Genomic DNA, 20781 nt, shown 5'->3' on the forward strand with positions numbered 1-20781 from the left:
GAAGAACCCGTGTCTGCAGAAAACAAGCTGACTCTTGGGGAGGGGTGACGGCTCTGGGCTGTGTGGCAAGCCTCCTCAGGGAATTCAGTATGGGTGTGTCCCCAGGTTCAGCTACAGCACAAACAGGACCTGGACCACCTACGCTGGCAGCTGGAGGCCAGCTACGGGGAGCAGTGGGCTGCAAGAGGCAACAAGAGATTCTTGCGTGTCAGCCAGACCTTCAAGAATGATTCGGGACTAGCACTCCGCAATTACTTCCTGGAGGTGAGCCTGCAGCCAGAGCAGAGCCAAGACCTTGCCAACCAGCCTAGAAGGGTGTGGGGGCGCCGGACGTGTTCCAGTGCAGACATGTTCGCAGACCATCAGGCTTGATGATGTCCCTTACCCATCTCCTCACCCGTGTCCTCAGTGTGAGGCTTTGCAAGGGATGGCATGTGCCACCACACTGTGCTTAGCCCAGGCTTGCTTTCTACTTAGAGGTGAAGTGTAGGGGGGTGGTGGGCTAGGGCACCCTGGCTGGATGGGAGAGTGGGGTGCTCTACGTTTGGAGCGGGGACTGCCGGGGTGCCTGGGGTGTATTCTCCAGCTGGCACTGCAGGTCCCAGAGAGGTGAGTGGATTGCCTCATGCAGCTGTACCACTTGAGCCTCCAGCAGCCCCATATCGAAAGCAGCACATACCTGAAGGTGCTGTTCAATGGGCAGCTGCCCTTTGTGGCAGGCTTGCACTGGAAGGACACATCCAAGGCCACCCTGTGGAGATGGGAAGGTGAGTGCCAACTCTGGGTCCTCCTGAGCCACTGGCTTCTATGACTTCCAGGCTTCTACTAGACTGTGTCTTCTCCTTGGAACACCTTTGCATCCATGTGCTGGTCTTACTCAAGCAAAGCTGTGGCACAAAGATGTCCTAAGTGTCCCCTTGTCATCTTCCTCTACATAATCTCCCCCATCTCTCTGAAGCCTGTTGATTTGCAGCCCCCTGTTTCTGTTCCCTAAACACACCTCAGGGCCTTGGCTCTAGTTCCTTTCCCTTGCAAAATACCTTTTACCACTTCTGAAACATGTGTTTGCTATAGTTTGTTTCTAATTTAACCTTTTAGAATTAGCTTTTGTTTTTATCCAAGCAATACAAAGCTTAACCAGAATTTAGACTATTCATTGGGCATTTCTGAGTGTGGGTTAGTATTCCCCAGGGGCTCATGCTATGATCAGAGGAGTACTTAAAGTGCTTTTATTTTTTGAGATAAGGTCTTACATATAGGTCAGGCTGTCTGACCTCAAACTTCTCACAGAGCTGAGGATGACCCTGAACTTCTGATTCTCCTGCCTCTGCTTTCCAAGGGCTGGGATTGCAGGTGTGCATAACCATGCCCCAGTTTTATACAGTGCTGGGGATGGAACTCAGTTGGTAGCCTGCTTGCCATTTAAAATCTGCATTCCATGAAGTGCATTTTCAGCAGTAAAGCTTACAGAAGGAACCCCCTGCCTGTCTTCCCACCCCAACTCTTGCTCCCGGCAGTAACTAGTGTGAATTGTCTCAGCTATGTCTTCAGATACTCATTTGAAAACAACACAGCCTCACTGCCATTGCATTTCAGTAGGCATTCTTGGAAGAAGATGAGAATCCAGTTCTCACAAGGGCCCTTTTCCAAATATCCATTTCCTCCCATCCTCCAGAAAGAGCTGTTTGCTGCTGCTCTGTGTTTATGTAGCGGGACCATGTACATGCCTTCCTGGCAGGATGTGTAGGAACAGTGCTTACAATTACCTCTTCTAATGTTTTATAAGCTTCCTGTCTTCCTCCTTTTAATTATTCCCAGGGCTTTTAACAACTTTCCTGGAATCTTCTCCAATGGTCAGGTTTGTCTGAGTGCTTCTGGGTTTTAGTTACTTCAGAGCTGCCCTGAAGGCTCTTCCTGGCACCATTACCTCTACCCCTCTGTTGTCCCATTAGGAGCTCATGCCACTTGTCCCTGTGTTTTGGGCCTTTGGAATCTTTTGCATGCTCCTTTGTTCAGACGGAGTACGCCTTCCAGTAGCTTCCAGGCAGGTGCACTAGTTTCCAGTGGCTGCTATAACAAATGGTCACTAACAGGGGAGCTTAAAGAGAGAAAGCCTTTTGTAGTCCTGAAGGCCGTGCCTGTTGAAGGGTCATCAGAGCTCTGCTGCACCCTGAGAGCACTTCCTTGCTCTTTCGTGGCTTCTGGAGAAGGCGTCAAGGCTTGTTCCTTGGTTTGCAGCTGTTTCATTGTCACTTGTCATTCTCTGTGTGTCTCTGAGCCCACATTCCCTTCTTTTTATAAGTACCCCAGTTATATTGATTTAAGGGCCAGCCACCAGGATGACCTCATCTTAACTATAGTTGCCATAACCCCTTTCTCAACCCAAGGACATCACCTGACATCTAAAGGCCATAGCACCCTCATTAACACTCCATATTTAGTGTTTTGTTTGCTTTTAACACAGTTACAGGTCTCAGACATCAACTTTATAGGCAGCAGTGTCATACCGTAGTGTAAAAGGTTCACAGACCTTGCAAACATCAGTCCTTCACCCAAGCATTGTAACCTGTATTTCATTAACTAGAAAGGAACACAGTAATCCCTAGGGTGCCACTGGGTGAGTTTTGAGAGGTGTGAATGCACTGCAGTCCACGTTCCTACCAAAACCCACATTTCTTTCATCCTATAAAGGAATTCTGGTGCCCAAACCCAGGAACCCCCAGCTTTGCACGGCTGTGATAAGACTGTGAAGGGTGGCCTCCTGGTATATGCCAATCACTTTCTTGTCCCCCACACCAGCTTCTCTCTGTGCTCTTGCAGGAGCCTTGAACTTGGACAGCCCATGGCTAACAGTGTCTGCAGCTCACAGGCTCAACTGGCCACACTGGGCCATGTTCCAGGCTGTCTCAGAGCTGACACTGGCCAAGGCCTGGACTCTCAAGGATTTGGTGGTCAGCATGACCTGCAGGAGGCAGGGCCATGACAGGGAAGTCAAGATCCAGGTGTACACTGAAGCCACCACCTATCTCTGGGTGAGCAGTGCAGGTGGCACCCCTGTCACCTCGTGGGCATGCACGTGCATGCAAGTGTATGACTGTCTTTGCTTGTGCATATGCAAGTATGCACACAGCTTGGTGTATTTGTCCCTGGCTTTTTTTTTTTTTGTCAACTTTACACAAATTAAACTTAGTTGAGAAAACACTTCCATCAGATTGCCAGTAGGGGAGTCTATAGTGCATTTTTGTAATTAGTGATTGATGGGGGGGGGGTCCTAACCCATTGTGAGTGATGCCGCCCTTGGGCAAGTGGTCCTGAGTGATATAAGAAAACAGTCTGAAAAAAGTCACCAGGAGCAAGCCAGCGAGCAACACTCCTCCACACCTCCATCTCTGGTTCCCATCTCCAGATTCCTACCTAAAGTTCCTGCCCTGACTTCCCTCGGTGATGGGGTGTGGCCTGAGACTCATAAGAGGAAACGTACTCCTCCCAAGTTGCTTTGGGTCATGGTATTTTATCGCTGCAATAGAAACCCTAAGACAGTGTTTGTGAATATTTGTGTATGTGCTGTGTAGGTGTGTATGTATGTATGTATGTGCATATGTGCCTATCTATGCACGCACACACATGGATTTGTGTGTGTGTGTGTATGTGTGTGTGTGTGAGCATGCGTGTTTGGATGTATGTGTACTGGGCTGGGTGTAGACAGAACAAGGGTGCCTTGAACCTAGACAAGCCCTGTGTCCTGCTGCCTCCCCCTGTCATCACTTGCACAGGAGCTGGACTCCCTGCTGTTGACACCGCCTACACACAGGGAAAACTGGAGGCCTGTGGCTGATATCACCCCGCAGACACAGGGACTGGACTCAGCCAGAGTTACCAGAACTGTCATCAAGAGAATCTAAAAAGAGACTCCATAAAGACAGTCCAGATCCTGTAGTTTGCTTAGCAGCTTCTGGGGTGGTGAGTGGTCAGATGGCCCCTTGCAGACATTAGGCCACCAGAACGACAGCTTGAGGCCACAGCTGGCATTATTCAGTGACTTCAGTGAAGGGCCTTTCTCTGACTATGCCATGAGCATGGTAAGGACAGGCATTGTCACCCAGACTGAGCCCCAGAAAGTCCTGCTCCAAACCTCTTCTTTCCTGGAGCAGTGCAGAACCAGGAAGGGTCCATCCTACCTCAGCCTTTGTGGGCAACTTGATTCCTTCTTGGGCAGCGCAGTCCCCTCTGGGACAGCACAGTCTCCTCTGGGGCAGCACAGTTCCCTGGGACAGTGTGGTCCCCTCTGTGACAGCACAGTCCCCTCTCGGGCAGCACTGGGTAGACAACACTGGTGAGTTATTCCTGACGATCTCAGGTGATGTGAGGAGGTGGCTGGGTGTCAGGGACAGTCAGGGTAGGACTGTGAGAAAGAGGTGGCAGCTGGTTCCTATGGGTCACCACCAGCTGGTGGGGAAGGTAACTTAGATGAGCCCAGGTTCCGGAGAGGCTGGGCCTGCTGCAGAGTGGCAGCGGATGGGTTTTAAGGAAGGGAAAAGTGACACACTGTGGTTTCCACCTGAACATCTGGTTGGAGAAGCTAAGATGGGGAAGCCCATCACAGGGTCTGGCATTTGGCTGGAGTGTCAGCAATGGCCTTACTCAATTAGGTCTTCAAAGAGTGTGACCCAAGACATGGCTCTAGAGTAGAAGGCACTGCATGAGGGCTTGGGCTGGGGACTGGGGGCTGGGAAAGGGCCATGGTCATAGGCCTCCTCCAACCCCAGTACAAACCAGAGTAACACCTGCTCCTCCAGGCTCTGGAGACCACAGGGTGACCTAGGGAGCAGAAGCTGCTTGCTAGAATGTGCCCCTTGGAATGCAGAGATGGTGTCTGCTAAGAATGGTTGGCCTAGCAAGATAATAGTCTTACCCTAAATCAAAGAGGAGGGTTGGCTTGCTTGGCTCAGAGTTATAGAAAGGCTTTTTCTTTTGGGTCCTATAAGGAAGAGCCAACCCACCCACAGACAGTCTTGCCTGGAGGAGCTGCGAAGGATGAACAGGAGTTCACCAAGCAGAAAAGAGAACGAGGGGCAGCTAGCAGGAGGGGATAAATGTTTCGAAGGCCCTGCTCATTCAACCTGGCCTTCTGCAGGTTTCCATGGTGACAACCTTGATGCCAGGCCTCTTCCACAGCAGGAATGAGCTTGAGACAGCCTGGAGTACAGCTGTGCAGAGTGAGATTCATGCAGAGAACAGCCAGGACAGGAAGGTCCTGCACTGCTGGCTGAAGAGTCTCCAAAGGGAGCTGAACCTCACCGCAGCCTACAAGCACGCACAGAAGGTGAGGGCCAGGTTGCCCTTGCAGCTGGGGGACCCTGGGTCCCCTTCCCCCTCTCTGTTTGGCCTGTGACCTTGGGCCTCTTAGAGCATCGATTTCTTCTAGACAACAGGCATGTTAGTGTAGACCGTAGGGTCAAGGAGTTGGGGACTCAGCTTCCTTAGCCTAGAAGTTCCAGATGCTGGTGGGTGGAGGGGTGCCTGGGAGGGAGAGTTTGGTAGTTAGCCCTGAGGACCTTGTGGGCTGGCCCATAGGCTGCAGCCAGGCTCAGTAGCCATTCCGGCAGTCAATCCCAGGGCACAGGCAGTAGGAGGCAGCCTTTGTCCCTCTATGTATAAGGGTCAGCAGCTGGCTTTCCCCTAGCAGTGGGTCCTTCACCCACCCTCCAAGCTCTGTTCTCATCACAGCCCCCAAAGACCCAGGTGCTGCTGACAGTCCTGGGGACTGGTATCCTGGGCCAGCCTCAAGGCCTGCAGCTGAAGGGAGAGCTGGAGCGGCTGCAGTGAGGCAAGACGGTGTACTGGAAGCGAGGAACACTGCTCCTCAGGTCTGTGCCCCTTCCCTGAAGCCATCGCCCCTAGGGAGCTGTCCACAATACCATTCCTCCAGTATGGAGGATCTCTGGGGGCTTCTAAAGAAACTGTGCTACAGTTCAAAAAGATCACATGGTGTCAGGCCACCAGCCCTGCAGCTCCTTCCAGTGGCCCCATCAGTTGGCAGAGGTATGAATGGGAGCTGGCAGCTCATGGTTGAGCCTGAGAGCTGCCCCCAGGAATCTTAGCGCTTTACCTGTAGAACGGCTGGTGGAAAGCTGTTCGGGCATGGCTTGTGGCTCAGCTGATGAAGCTGTTCAGGCTTGGCTTGTGGCTCAGCTGATAGTATTTGGCTAGCCTGCATGGAGGTCTATGTCAGTCCCCGGTACTTTAAACCAGGTCTGGTGGCACGTGCTTGTAATCGCTGCACTCAGAGGCAGAATGATCAAAAGTTCAACACTATTGAGGAAACAGAAGCGTTAGAAGAAGCAGACCCCTTCTAGAACCCAGGTTCTGCCACTCTGTGACCTTGAGAGAGTTGCCTCCCCTATCAGAACTGTGATAGTAAAAAAAAAAAAAACCAGTAATGCCAAGAGTTGGCAGAGAACTCATTTGTCCATGTTGGTTGGTGTTTACTGCCACATGCTATGTGCCAAGCCTTGATTCAGTCTCAAGGAAAGTGACAGAGAAAAAAAGAAAAGAAGGGAATGCTTGACCTTAATACATAGAATTCATCTTAAATGACCTCCCTATAGGACACAAAAATGACTGCCATTATTGTCCCATTTTAAGGGTGAGGAAACTGAGGCATAGGACATTAGGCCCTTTACCCAAGGTTGTTCATCTAGCTGAAGACTGAACCTGGATTCCAGACATGGTCCTGGGCTTTCATTCCAACTGCTGATCTCATTGCTGTAGTGAGATGGCAGATGGGGGTTGACCGGCAAACTGTACATGAGTATGCATGCTGAGATGAGGTTACAGTATGTAGCCCAGGTTGACCTAGAATGCGTGATCTGCCTGTCTCTGGCTTTTAAACACCAGGATTACAGCTATGTGCCTCCATGCTAGGCTTCTTATTTCCTTGTCTTTTTCCACGTGTGTGTGTGTGTGTGTGTGTGTGTGTGTACATGTGTGGGGGGGCATGTGTGTGCACTTGCATGTGGAAGGCCCAGGTTAATCTCAGGAATCACCCTGAATCATTCCCCACCTTGTCCTATGAGGCAGAATCTCTTAACCAAAGCCCAAGCTCACCAATATGTCTATTTGCATTTGGGGTCCCGCCTGCCCCTTCCCAGACTAGATTAAAAATGAGTCGCCACACCCAGCTGGGATTTATGTGGGTTCTGGACTCTGAACTCTGGTCTTCTCGCTGGTGGCAAGCATTTTAACCACTGAGCCATCTCCCTGGCTCCATGCCAAACTTCGATGGGCAAATCTTAGTGCTCAGGGCTGCTGTGTGCCCTCCAGGGTCACTCTCTGTGAGTTTAGGACAAGATACATGTGACTGGAGAACACAGCTGTCCCCAATCTTGCCAGCTGTCTTAATGTCTGCAGCCTGTCTTTTCTCCACCCCAGGCACCCCTGGCACCTCCTGATCCCTCAGAGCCTCCTCTTGCAGGGGACCTTGATGGTGGACAAACAGCGCCAGCATCACTCCCTGGAGACCAAGGCTATCCTGAATGGCCAGGAGGAGATCCTCCACACTGTGGTGCTGGGCTTCCAGGCTGGACACCCCTATGTGAGTGGGCTGTAGGGAAGGTGGACTCTGGAAGCAGGGCACCTGCTGACCTCTGCACACATATGTCTCTCCCAGATCTGCACAGGCCTGAGGCACCCCTTTGATGATAAGACTATCCCCAGGAGCCTGGAGGGGTGCCTGGTGGCTTGGAATCTGAGCAATGTAAGTGACTTTTCCAATCCACTTGTCCCTGTTCAGTTTTATCACCTCTGACGCAGACAAGCACAATGTCTCCCCGCCTGGATTCTCTGTCTGCCCCGTGCCTCTGCTGCACTCTGCACTCCACAAGAACCTTTACAAGATGCTCGCACAGTTTGTTACTCCCCCGCTCCTCACAGCTGTCTCAGGACGGCGAGCCTGACTCCGTGCTGCTGCAGCTGCTTCATCCAGGCCATCCACCACCTAGCACACATCTTTCCCGATTCAGGAACACGGCACATTCTGAGGCTGGAGCTGTCGCTGCTTCTTGAGCTTCTCTTCCCTCTGCCATCTGGGTAGTCACACCTCAGGTCTCCTGGTACACTTTCCTGCCCACCCCCCACAGCCCCTCCCATCCCCATTCCCAGTTCAGCTTTGAGCACCTATATGACACGTCCACTCACATTTACATCATCTTTCTGCCCATCTTGGTTGCTCTGCTGGTCTGTAATGGTCCCACGGGTTCTCGCAGTCACCACTTCTCCACACTGCAAGGGGTATGCTGCATAATGGCTTGATGAGTCACTATAATTCAGTTAGCTTAATGCTATTTATATTCTGTTAGCCTTCGGAGCTGACAGCATCTCTTTAGGCCTGTGGGTTCATGGCCTCTGTTACAGTGACTTCATGTCCCTGTTCAGTGTGAAAGTACATTAAGCAATTGTTTAGTGAGTACATGTGACTGTCCCAATATAACTTTATAGGACTGGAGGGATGGCTCATTAGCTAAGAAGACCTGCTCCTCATTCAGAGGATCCTAGTTCAGTTCCCAGCAGCCACACCACCCTTAACTCCAGCCCCAGGCATGTGATGGCCTCTTATGGCCTCCATAGGCACCTGCGCTCACACATACAGACACATGATTAAAAGGGCGAATAGCAGAAGGCAGAGTCAGGAGGGTCTCTGGGAGTTTGAAGCTGGTCAAATTCCAGACCAGCAAGGACTATATGGTGAGACCCTGTGTCCAAATGAAATTTAAAAATAAATAAAAATTAAAGCCGTTTTAAAATCTAGCAGACGAAACTGGCTGCATTGGCCAAGTTGGCTACAGTCCATAGTCTTGATTTGCAAAACTTTAGCACACACACCCTAGACTCACAGTGCCTGTATGTCACTACAAGTCTGTGTCCCTAGACCTCAGTTCCTTTTACTGTGAAGTGTGCAGTGTGTCCCTTTTCACACAGCAGCCACAGCTCACAATATAATTAGTAACCTCCCCCTAAGCACTTTGCGTACGACAGGTTTGCCAGGCCTCCTTAGACAATTTTTCCTGACTTTCGGGGGGGGGGGGGGGGAGGCGTGGTGGGATCACCACAATCTCCAACAAGCTTTTATTGAACACCTGCTGTGCACAAGGAACAAAATAGTGCTTCTCTCCTCCCGGAAGGAAGATGGAGCCAAGCAGGCAGTGGGGGCCAAGCAGATTCCAGGACTTCACTTCCCATGAGTCAGGGAGGCTCAGTGATTCCTCCCATGCTAGCCAGTAACACCTGAGAGAAACAGTACAGAATGCCAAGCCAGACACCTGCAAGGGTGGCTCTCGGTGGCTTTTATGGGTTCCTCAGCCAGAGACTGCCTAGTGACACTCCAGGCCAAACACAGCCATATGTGTGTTTTTATGGCCTGCCTATCTTGAGAATTAGGAGATTTTAGACGAAGCCAGGATTTCTGCTGTTTATAAGAAAAGAAAAATAAGAAGGTCTGGTCCTGCTTAGACTCAAATCCCAGCTGACAACATCTGGCCAGGATCAGGGGCTGGAGAGTCCTCCATTTACTATCCTTCTGCTGTCTACTCTACTCAGAGCTGTGCCTTGGCTGGGAAGGTAGCTCCATGGGAGAGTAATTGCCTAGGCTCTAGGTGCTGGTCCTGCACTCAAAAAAGAACCAAAAGATTTTGTCACACACATTTCCCTCCCTGGCTGCTTCCTTTCCTGCCACCTTGGTTCCAAGATAAACCATGCTTGTTTATATAGTGTGAGCCACCATGTCCTGGGGCAGGCGATTGGAATTCTTCATCATACACACAGGAAGGAGTGAAATCAACCAGCAAAGGTATCATCGGCCTCCTTTAGCCCCTGAGTGAATAATTGATACTGTGTTTCCTTTTGTTAGGTTACATATTGCCCCAAATGTAGCAACTTCAAACCGTCTTTCTGTCCCTGAGCTCAGAGGAGCAAAGGAATCTCAGTGGATTAAAACTGGAACCGGTACCACAGTCTTGCTTACAGAAATGCTCTAGAAGAAGCCCCTCTCTTCCCATTCTGCTTCAGAGACCATCTGCACTCCTTGACTCTTCCAAAGACAGCAGGAGAGTCCACTTTCTGTGTGTCTGACTGTGACCCTCCTGCTGCCCTCATACGATCTTCATTTAGATGAAGATGGAAACCTGTCCCTATCTCCAGATCCCTGAATCTCCTTTCTCCAGAAGGGCATGTTGCCTCAGGCTCCAGGGGTTAGGATGTGGGTCTTTTGTTCCCTTTCCTACTCTGTGCCCTTTGACCACTGCAGTTCAGCTTTAACATTGCCATTTCAGGCTAGAACTAATGATTCTGCATTTACTAAGTACCTACTGTGTGTTGGCATCTAAGTACTAGGAAGGTAGCAGTGAAAAAAATAGACTGAGCCCCACTTTGTGGGGAGAGTCTTAACATCACTTCCATTAAGCCCACCTCTAGCTCAGAGTACTGGGGTTGCCCTCTTGGAAAGTCCAGCATGCACCTGTCTTTTTACTCCCTCTAGACCACTTGCTTTCAGCCTCTGAATTCTGATGTTGCTTCTGTTGCATGTGGACACAATGGTGACCTTTCTCTATACCTCTGAGTCTCACACATGCAGGCTAAGAACAGTGAACTCAAGGCTACATTAAAAGTCAACCAGAAAGTCATTCTGTATCTGAAGGGTTTACACCAGGGCAGCTCTCAGCATGGAAGGATCCAGCACAGTGTAGCTTTGGATGCCACCCATTCCTCCCAAGTGAGTGTCCCTGGGCTGAGCAAACATTAGCTATTGTTTGCCAAGGGGAGCCTGAGAACTGCTATGGGGTACATGCCTGTAATCCCAGCACTCAGAGAGGTGAATAGGGAAGATTGGGGGTTCAAGGTCTTCCTTAACTGCAGCCTTAGCTGTTTAGCCTGGGTATGTGAGTGCTTTCCTTTTAAACTTTTACTTTTTTATTTTTTAGTTAATACACACACCACACACACACACACACACACACACACACACACACACACACATATATATATATACACAAGCACACATACACTTACACTCACAGAAAACTAAATAAGACAAAACAAGACAAAATAAAACATGGAACATGCTGAGGGAGCTGAGGGGGGCCTTCAAGAGTGAAGGGTGTGATTCCTCCTGGCTGTTTCCCCAGATCCTCCACTTGAATGGTGGCTTTGACCTCACAAGGCATCCTCGACAAGGAGCATTTGACTTCAGTGTAGATGTACAAGCTTCTATCAACCACAACGCCACATCCCAGGTCAGAGGCGGGACTCTGCCCCACATGAGGAAAAGGGTCTTAATAATCTACTGAAGGGGACTAGGGCTGCGGCTCAGTTGGTAGAACACTTGCCTGGTGTGCATGAAGTCCTGGCATCCATTCCCAGCACAGCTTAACTCAGGCATGGTGGTGCACACCTGTAATCCCACAGGAGAGTCAGGGGTTCAAGGCCACTCTCAGCTACATAGAGTTTGGAGCCAGGCTGAGGTATATGAGACCTTTCTCCAAAAAATAAAAATAGCCAGTCTCTCAGTTAGAGTTTCTATTGCATCATGGCCAAGGAAACTTATAAAAGAAAGGGTTTAATTCAGAGGTTGGAGTCCATGCAGGTAAAGCAAAGACACAACACAGGAACAGCTGAGTGCTTAGCTCACACCTTGACCCTCAAGCAGGAAGCAAAGGGTGCATATTAGGAAGGCTTTAAACTTTAACCACGCCCCCACTCCTGCCACATGGCACACCTCCTAATCCTTCCCAAACAGCCACCAACAGGGAATCAAGTATCCCAACCACCACATCCAGAAAAGGGGCCACATAAGAGGTGATGGGGACATAAGAGGATGACACGGTGGCCTGGGAAGCTAGCAGCCCAGTCCTTGTTTAGGAGAGAAGCACTGATGGGTCTCCCCAGTCGATGTTTGCCTTACTCTCTGTCCACACTGCATCCCAAAGCAGCCTGGCCCCACACACCCACACAGCAGCACAGAGACGCCCTGCCCCACACACCTGCATTATAGCTCAGAGTAGCCTTGCCCCATGTGCCCACTCAAGGATCCAGGCAGGTGTCAGGAAGAGGGTAGAGAATTCATGAGGTGTTTCTGAGGGCTAGGGCTTTCAGTAACACCATCACTCCAGACAATATGCCTGGCCAGAACTCATAGGAAATCCCACTTGGCTGTGGGGACATCTGAGAAACGTAGTTTGGCTGTGGGTCTTGGAGGAAAATCCCCTAGAGTAGCCGCTGTGGGTGTTTTTCTGCAATCATTCTTTCCCATGTGCACACCAGGCACCTGCCGTTTGCCAGCCTCTGCTGGTGTTGTCTTAGTTAGGGTTTCATTGCTGTCAAGAGACACCATGACCACAGCAAGTCTTATAAAGGAAAACATGTAACTGGGGCTGGCTTACAGTTTCAGAGGTCTAGGCCCTTGTCATCATGGTGGGAAGCATGGTCAGCGTGCGGGCAGACCTGGCACTAGAGAAGGAGCTGAGAGTTCTACATCTGGATCCACAGGGAGCAGGAGTGAAGACTATGTACCACACTGAGTGTAGCTTGAGCATATGAAATCTCAAAGTCCACCCCCACAATGACACACTTCCTCCAACAAGGCCACACCTCCTAATAGTGTTACTCCCTATAGGCCAAACTTTTGAACACAAGAGTCTGTGGGGGCCATACCTATTCTAACAACCACAGGTCGCATGGATGACTTAGATTTGTCTCCATCTCCAAGGAGCTCTGCTGTCAGTGGGTGCCCAGCTCATTCAAGTTCAGTTCCTAGTCCTATGTTCACTAGCTGTGTGACCTTAGGTAAGTCACTTAATGCCTCTGAGCCTCAGTTTTGCCAGCTGGGAAGTGGGGTGTTAGCACTAACCCAGCAGAGCAGTATGCAGTTCAACAAGGTCAGGGAGCCAGGAGCACAGTGCAAGATTCATGGTCAGGGTCCAATGGGAGGCAGAGGCAACATGAGGAGAGCTAGGGGCACCCCAGCAACCAGCTCTCCTGTGCCTTACTAATGACATTGGAAGCTTAACTCTCTTCTCTCCTATCATACTCAAATAGGTCTCGGTCAGACTGAACAAATCAAGCTCCCACTTGACATTTTCCTTGCAATTCCAACCTCCAGACGGCCTTGCCTTCCCACCCAGCTTACAGGTATGGATATTGCTCCTGAGATGACCTTGAACTGCCCCCCCAGGTGTCTCCTCATCGCTAGCTCACAAGAAGAGTGGATGGGAGAAGGGGATGAAGCCTTGGAGCTCCAACAGAACTGAGGCCAGATGGCAGGGGGCTTTCAGTCATTGCCTAGGCCAAGTAGTCTTTTACTTTGAGGTGTAAAGGCTTGGGTTTCTCCCTTAGACATGGAGAGACATCTAATTTTCCCCCCAACCTTGTCCTGTGTTGTTGTCTAGTTAAAGTCATGGTGTCTTACTTAGGGTCTCTATTGCTGTGAAGAGACACCATGACCATGGCAACTCCTATAAAGAAAAACATTTAATGGGGTAGCTTACAGAATTAAAAGTTTAGTCCATTCTCATCATGGTGGGACATGGTGGTGTCCAGGCAGACATGGTTGCTGGAGAAGGAGCTGAGAGTCCTACATCTTGATCCATAGACAACAGGAAGTGAACTGTCTACCTCACTGAGCATAGCTTGAGCATAGGAGACCTCAAGCCCACCCCCACAGTGAGACACTTCTTCCAACAAAGCCACACCTCCTAATAGTGCCACTCCCTGTGGGGGCCACTTCTTTCAAATCACCACACATGGAGTCCTTTGGAAAGGACTTTTGGGGCATAGGGTAATATTTGGTCCAGTGTGGGGTAGGAACACTGTCATGTTTTAGTCTATACTATCAAGGAGGAGCCCAGAAAGACTTCTAGATGTTAAACTGCACAAATTGGAAATATGAACTTGGTGGCTGGAGAGATGGCTCAGCAGTTAAGAGCACTGACTGCTCTTCCAGAGGACGTGGGCTCACTTCCCAGCACCCACATGACAGCTCACAGCTAACTACAGTTCCAGGTCCAGGTCCAGTGGAACAGCATGAGTGGGCAGCCTTTCATTCAGAGCCATTCACAAAGCCTGCTACGCTCCTGTGGGCTGAGGGTGGGTGTGCATGGAGGGGTGGAACAGTGGTACGTTCTGAGCTATGTGTGTTCAGGATGGACACTTCCCTCCCTCTCTCCTTTCCTTCCTTCCGTGTGTGTGTGTGTGTGTGTGTGTGTGTGTGTGTGTGTGTTTTAAAGACAGAAAGAATCTCACCTGTCCTAGGCTAGCCTTGAGCTTGTTATGCAGTTTAAGATGACTTTGAACTCTGGACCCTCCTGTGTCTCCCTCCAGAGTGCTGGGATCACAGTCATGCACCCCTAAACCCACTTTATGTACCCACCCCACTTCTCAGGGTCTTGGTGTATAGCCCAGGCTGACTTGAAATAAGTAATCCCCTTATCTCAAGCCCAGGTGCTGGAATTACAGGCGTGTGCCACCATACCTGGCTGAAGAACCAAGTTTTGCCCACGGGGAGCCACAATGACTGGTCTGGGACTGTACAGACTGCTGGGCTCCTGGGGAACTGGGGGAAATCAGAGGTGACTGGGGCGTGTTCTGGAAGCTCCTGGCCACAGTTACACATGGGAGTTCAAGTCATCCCTCTTTCTCTCCACTCGTCTCTCTTTTTGAGGCAAGGTCTCCCTTTGTGGCTCATGGGTCCTCCAACTCATGATCCTCCTACCTCAGTTTCCTAAGTGCTGGGGTGACAAGCATGTGCCAGCTTAGGTGTCCTCTGCTGCTTCCTCTGCTCTGTCAAATATTGACATGAGCGCTGGGCTAAGGATCAGCTAGGGCTCAGACTCAGAAGCTGGGGTTGGAGACCTTGGCCTGGTTTCTCCTATTTGTCATCAGGGAGCCCTTGGAGTTGCCCTGGGCTGGAGTGTCTCTTAGAAGGAGGTCATGCTCTTGCAGGCCTCTGCTGACCCTTCAGCTCTTCCAGCTTCCTGCCCTCTGCCTTCTCACAGGTGCAGGCTGCCACAGTATGTCACAAGGAACGCAGAGTGGACATGTCCCTGTCTGTGCATGTGTCTGGCCATGTGCTGCTTCTGCTAGGGGTGGACACTAGCAAGGAACGTAGGAGGAGCGGCCGGGGCTGGAACATGAATGTCTCCCTCCACCAGGCTGTCTTCAGCACCCCCAGAGCTCTTCAGCTACAGTTGTCCTCCATGGTCACCCCAGCAAGGTAACAGCCCCTGTGTGCCTTGAAAAAGCCTCAGGACCCCCAGGGATCTGGGCTAGTGTTCTGTTGGGAGAAGCCATCCCCACGGGCCCTGAGACCACCTGGATCAGTGTTGATGTGACATTCTTAGTAAGAAGGCTCTGAGAGGACAGGAAGGTAGTGTTAGCTATCGGCACACACTGTGGAAACTGAAGCAGGAGGATTGTGAGCTAAGTCCAGGCAGGAACGCAAAGAGAGACCCTGCCTCAAAAGAATAAACAAGTCACCAGACAGTTGCAGGAACTGCCCTGCTCCTGTCACCTCCTCTCTGATCATTCATTGGCATCCCAGAATGCCGCATTGTTGAGAACCTGGAGCTGGGGACTGGGTCAGACCAGGTCTGTTATTCCTTCCAGGATTTCCCTTCCCAGATGCTCAGCCATCTGTCTGATTATATCCTTATCCCCACCTATAAAGACTTGGGGCAAAATACTTTATCATTATCATCATCATTATTATTTTGAAATAGGGTCTCATTGTGTAGCCCTGGCTGTCCTGGAATTCACCCTGTAGACCAGGCTGGCCTCAACCTCACATAGGTCCACCTGCTTCTGCCTCACAAGTGCTGGGATTAAAGATGTGGTCACCACGCTGATTTGAGGCAGATTATTAAACATGAGTGCACATCTGTCATCTGTCACCACGACAGAGCCTGCTCTAGATCAGGACCTAGAAGGCCTCAATCGAGGTCTGGATGGTGAAGTTCTCAAGCATTGAGGCCATGTGGTGACAGGCTGAGAACACAGCAGTGTGGGCTGCTAGGAAACAGAGGGCAGGATCTCCATCCAGTAAAACCTGACTGCAAAAGCAGTGTGGGAAAACTGGTTTAGCAGCCTTGTTCTAGGTTAACAAATAACTGGCAAGGAGGGAAATGAAAAGCAGAAGGAAAGGGGGAGGCACTTAAGGTGACAAGGAAAACGCAAAGCCATAGGGTTTAGTGTGCTTTTAGTGTTGCTCTGGAGGTTGGCTCTGAGCTTCTAGTAGCCAGTGCAAAAGATAAAAACCAACCGATGTCTGTAGTAGCTCTAAGCACACATCCACACAGCTGTGTGCCTGTGCACCAGAGAAAACGTAGCCAGCTCAAATAGTCCACGTTCATTTAGCTGTAAACCACCTCACAGAAGAGGCATTGTAAAGATAAGCACCGACAGTAATATAAGCATAGGAGCTCCAGGCCAATTACTGCCACGTGCCTCCGTCTCCTCGCCAGGATGGTGGAGATTATGACGTGGTTAGCCCCCACAGGGCCCCGGGGAGGGGTCTGATAAGGTGCTTGGCAGTGACCGTGTATGAGGCAGTGCGTCATTAAGATGGATCTGTAACAGCACTGAAGCAGGGGTCAAAGTGTAGTGTTTGCTTGTAGCCTTTGCACAACCAGTTCCCATCTAACCCGTCACTTAGCCAGGTTGGGGACCACTGAGCTTCAGCCTCTTCTCCAGTTCATTTTATCAATCAAAGCCCATGTCCCAAGGCCTGCCTTGCTTGTCTCTTAATGGGAGAAGTGATGAGAGCCCCTTGAAAAGGAACATGGAGAGATGGCCTTCTGTTCACAGAAGGGTCCCGCAAGGGTTCATACCTGTCTGGGTTAGTATTTCCATCTGATTCCCTACTGGACAGTCAGAGAGGTCGCCATGTTGAGGGCACACAGCTAGAGAGTGGAGCCCCTGGGTTTGGAACCCAGGCTTGCCTGACTCCAAAGCCGGTGGTCTGGATGCCCAACTTCCCTGCCTCCCTTTGCATGAAGCCCTGGTACAGCACCCCTGCAATGGTCTCCCCGGGACCTCCAGGATTGGCCACCCATTTACCATCTCTGTGTTTGTTGCTTTTCCTGGTTCTGGAACAAAACAGCTGTGGGGAGCCCCTTGGAAGGTATTAATTTGGCTCAGCATTTGAGGGTGCAATCCACCAAAGAGGGAGCAGCCCAACGCTGTAGCAGGAGCATGAGGAGAATGGACAGGAAGTGGGATAAGCCCTCAATGACCCACTTCTCTGTCTCCCAAAGGCTCTGCAGTGCTCCCTAAACATCGCCTCCTGCTGGGGACCAAGTGTTCAGACATCTGAGCCTGCAGAAGACCATAACAGTATCACATTCTTCCTAGGGTACAGCTATTTTCCAAGGTGCTGGTGGACCAGGACTCAGCACAGTTGCTCCTCAAGACATCTGAGGGAAGACGGGGAAGATGGGGAGTCTGGGTCCTCAGCCTGTGGAGCATGGCCCAGCATTCAGTGGCTGGCTGGACAAAAGTGCCCCGTGTCCTTAACCTCAGGGTGTGCTAAAGCAGAAGATGACCTTCAGAGAGGGTGAGAGCTGAGAAACGCTGTGTCAGTCAGGGTCCTCTGGAGGGCCAGAGCCGATGGAGTGAGTGTGTGTGTATAGGGGGTTATTGGAGTGCCTCCCAGGCTGTGGTTCAGCTGGCCCAGCAATGGATGTCTACCAGCAGAAGGGCCAATATTCCAGAAACTGTTCAGTCCATGAGGCTATCCTGCAGTGAAGGAATGGGCATGCCATCTAGAGCGAGGGCAAGCCAGCAGAGAGCGAAAGCTTCATTTCCCATGTCCTTATGTAGACTGTCAGCAGAAGATGTGGCCCAGGTCAAAAGTTCTTCCCACTTCAAATGATTTAATTAAGTGTGTCCAGCCACGGGGTTTCAGTTAATTCCACATATAGCCATCACAGATGCCTGCGTCATCTTGGGTGGCTGCTTCCTGTGAACTCCCAGGGTAGATTGACTTCGACACCAAGAGAACTTGGCAAAGAGAGTCTCCTACTAACAACACTGCAGAGGCTCCCTCGTGCAGGACTTGTCAGCGCTGCTAACATTCAAACAAACAGTCCACCTCTAAAGAGGGCAGCTGGCACAGAGCCTCTCAGGCGTGCTGTCTAGAACAGACCAGCAGCACTTACCTGGGCCAGATACCCAGCTGAGGCGTGCTTGCTGCCAAGCTCGACAGAACTGAATTGATCCCCAGGATCCACATCTGCACTGTGGTTTGGGTCCCACTCCCATTTTTATTTTAAAAGAAACTCCTTACCCAAAATGCTTGGGATGGGAGTGCTTTTGTGTTTCAGAGTCTTTTGGGTTGGTATCTGCATAGAGTCTTAATCCTCAAATCCAAAGTGCTCCACAATGGAGTCAGTGCTTCAAGAGTTTTGGATTTTAGAACATTTTGGGTTTTCAGACTGAGGCTGTGTCATGTGGTTGTTTTGTTTTGTTTTCTGAGACAGGGTCTTGTGTAACCCAGGCTGTCCTCCAACTCTCTATGTTGCCAAAGATGAATTTAAACTCTTGATCCTCCTGTCTGTACCTCCTTAGTTCTGAGTTACAGAAGTGCACCACTATATCTGCTTTCCGTAGTGCTGGGGTTTGCACCTAGAACTCTGGGCATGCTCAGTGAACACTCTACCCATTATGCCCTGTCTTCAGCCCTCCATGGTGCTTTATCTATCTATATGTCTGTTTGTCTGTCTGTCTGTCAGTCTGTTTGTCTACTCTCTCTCTCTCCACATATATCTTGTTTTTTGAGACAGAGTTTCTTTGTTGTCTTAAAACTAGCTTTGTAGACCAGGCTGGACTTGAACTTACAGAGATCTGCCTGCCTGTGAGTGCCAGGATTAAAGGTGTGCGCCACCACTGCCCAGCAGTGCTTTTTATTTTGACCCACTTTCAATCTTCTGAAGCCAGATATGTGATTGTTAGGCCACATGACTGGCTATTCTGACATCATTGTAGACATCAGGGAAATTTTGGAAATGACACCAAGAATCTGACCTCCCTCTGCTAGTTGGAAACATTCTCGTTTGCTTTGTCATTCTCACATGAATGTGTGAGTAGTGTTTTACCTGCCCATCTGTCTCCTCACTACCATTACGCCACCTACTTCAAGTGTTCCCCCGTGCCACACACACTGGGGACCAAGTTTCTGAGCCTTGGGGAAGGGGGATGCCTGCGTTCCACACTCAAGCCAAAGCACAAACCCACCACAAGCACGAGTGGCTGTCCAGGTCCAGTGGTACACTCCTGTCGTCCAGTGCTTGGGAGCCTGAGGCAGCCTGACCTACATAGTGATGCCCTGTCTCAGAAACAAAGTAAACCAACAAAAGCTTCATTCCAGCCTTTTCCCTTTTCTTTCTGAAGACATTTTTAAAAATTTAAAGACTTTGTATGGGCGTTTTGCCTGCATGTACGTCAGCACCATGTGCATACAGTGTCTACAGAGGCCAGAAACTGGGGTCTTCTGGAGGAGTGGCCAGCACTCTTAACCACTGATCCATCTCAATAGCCCTCTCCTTCCCCCTTCTGTTTCCTTCCCAGACGGCAATGAGCCTCCATAGATTGGCATTTGTGTTCAGCCAGAACCCAGCTAGAATCCATGGCTTCAGAATTCTCCATAACACGTCTCAGGAAGTCAAGCTTAGTGGCCAGAAGTCAGCATCTCCCTTTCACGGCTGTAGGCACACACTCGAACAGAGGCCAAACAGTCAGCTGGGGCTCCTTCCTGCCCCGTCCTTGCAAGGGTCTACCTTTTTCTGAGATGGAATTTTGTTCCCAGGCTGTTTGTACTCTGCCTGTAGGTTTCAGCCCTCTGCATTTGACTCGGTGTTTTGATGGAGTGAAGCATTAACAGGCTTCTGTAGTCAGGGCTTCACAATAAGACACAACCTGAGTATGTTTGAACACAGTACCCTTCCTACAAAGTAAATGCGACCACAGCATCCTTCCCACAGAGCACTGGAGCCTAGGTTTCAAGACCCAAACTCTCTGCCCTTCTACAAGCCCTGGTGTGCTGTGCTTTGGTGTGGGCAGGGAGGGGATGGAAGATGTGTGCCACCACACCAGGGAAGGAAGTCGTGGCTTCATGGATGCAAGGCACTCTACCAAATGAGCCACATCCCCAACCTGTCTTTATTTAACTTAGTAATCGCAAAAGTAATTTTATTTAAATATCTAATTACTCCAACACTATTTATTGAAAAGTTTTTCTGGTCTCTACTGAATTACCTTTGAACCTTTGTCAAACATCTCAGCTAACCACACATGGGTTGTTCCCAGGCTGCGAACCTGAATTGGCTGGCCTTTTATTTTCAAGATTCTTATAGTGCCTGGCCCTTGCTATCCACATGTCAAGGGTAGAGATAAAGGCTCACATTTTTGTAATACAGATTTCTTTGTTACCTTTCTCATTGCTGTAATGAAACACCTGACAAAAACAATTTAAGGAGGGAAGGGTGTATTGGCCACAGTTTGCGGTTACAGCATCATGGCAGGAAAGGTGAGGGAGCAGGAAGCCGCTGGTCCCATTGCTTCCATAGTCTTTCTGTTTAGTCTAGGACCCCAGGCCAAGGGGTGGTGCTGCCTACAGTTAGGGTGGGTCTTCCCACATCCGTTTACCCAGCCTAGAAGCCCCCTGGCAGACACGCGCAGAGGTTGCCTCCTAGGCTCCTCGAGAGCCTGTGAGATGAACTGTCAGAGCATGGCAGCATGGTT

General features: G+C 50.3%; 1 protein-coding gene across 1 annotated transcript in view; it reads left to right on the forward strand.

Moving 5' to 3' along the window:
* LOC106022374 overlaps window positions 1-20781 on the forward strand; it is a 115713-nt gene that overhangs the window by 61025 nt on the left and 33907 nt on the right. The window contains 12 exon segments of the mRNA XM_040747920.1: window positions 106-264; window positions 587-767; window positions 2821-3032; window positions 5135-5323; window positions 5728-5867; window positions 7432-7594; window positions 7670-7756; window positions 10628-10765; window positions 11178-11285; window positions 15042-15259; window positions 17395-17558; window positions 17561-17596. Of these exon segments, the coding sequence (XP_040603854.1) occupies window positions 106-264; window positions 587-767; window positions 2821-3032; window positions 5135-5323; window positions 5728-5867; window positions 7432-7594; window positions 7670-7756; window positions 10628-10765; window positions 11178-11285; window positions 15042-15259; window positions 17395-17558; window positions 17561-17596 (1795 nt within the window).

This window comes from Mesocricetus auratus, unplaced genomic scaffold (genome assembly GCF_017639785.1).
Source record: "Mesocricetus auratus isolate SY011 unplaced genomic scaffold, BCM_Maur_2.0 Super-Scaffold_100007, whole genome shotgun sequence".
NCBI lineage: Eukaryota > Metazoa > Chordata > Mammalia > Rodentia > Cricetidae > Mesocricetus > Mesocricetus auratus.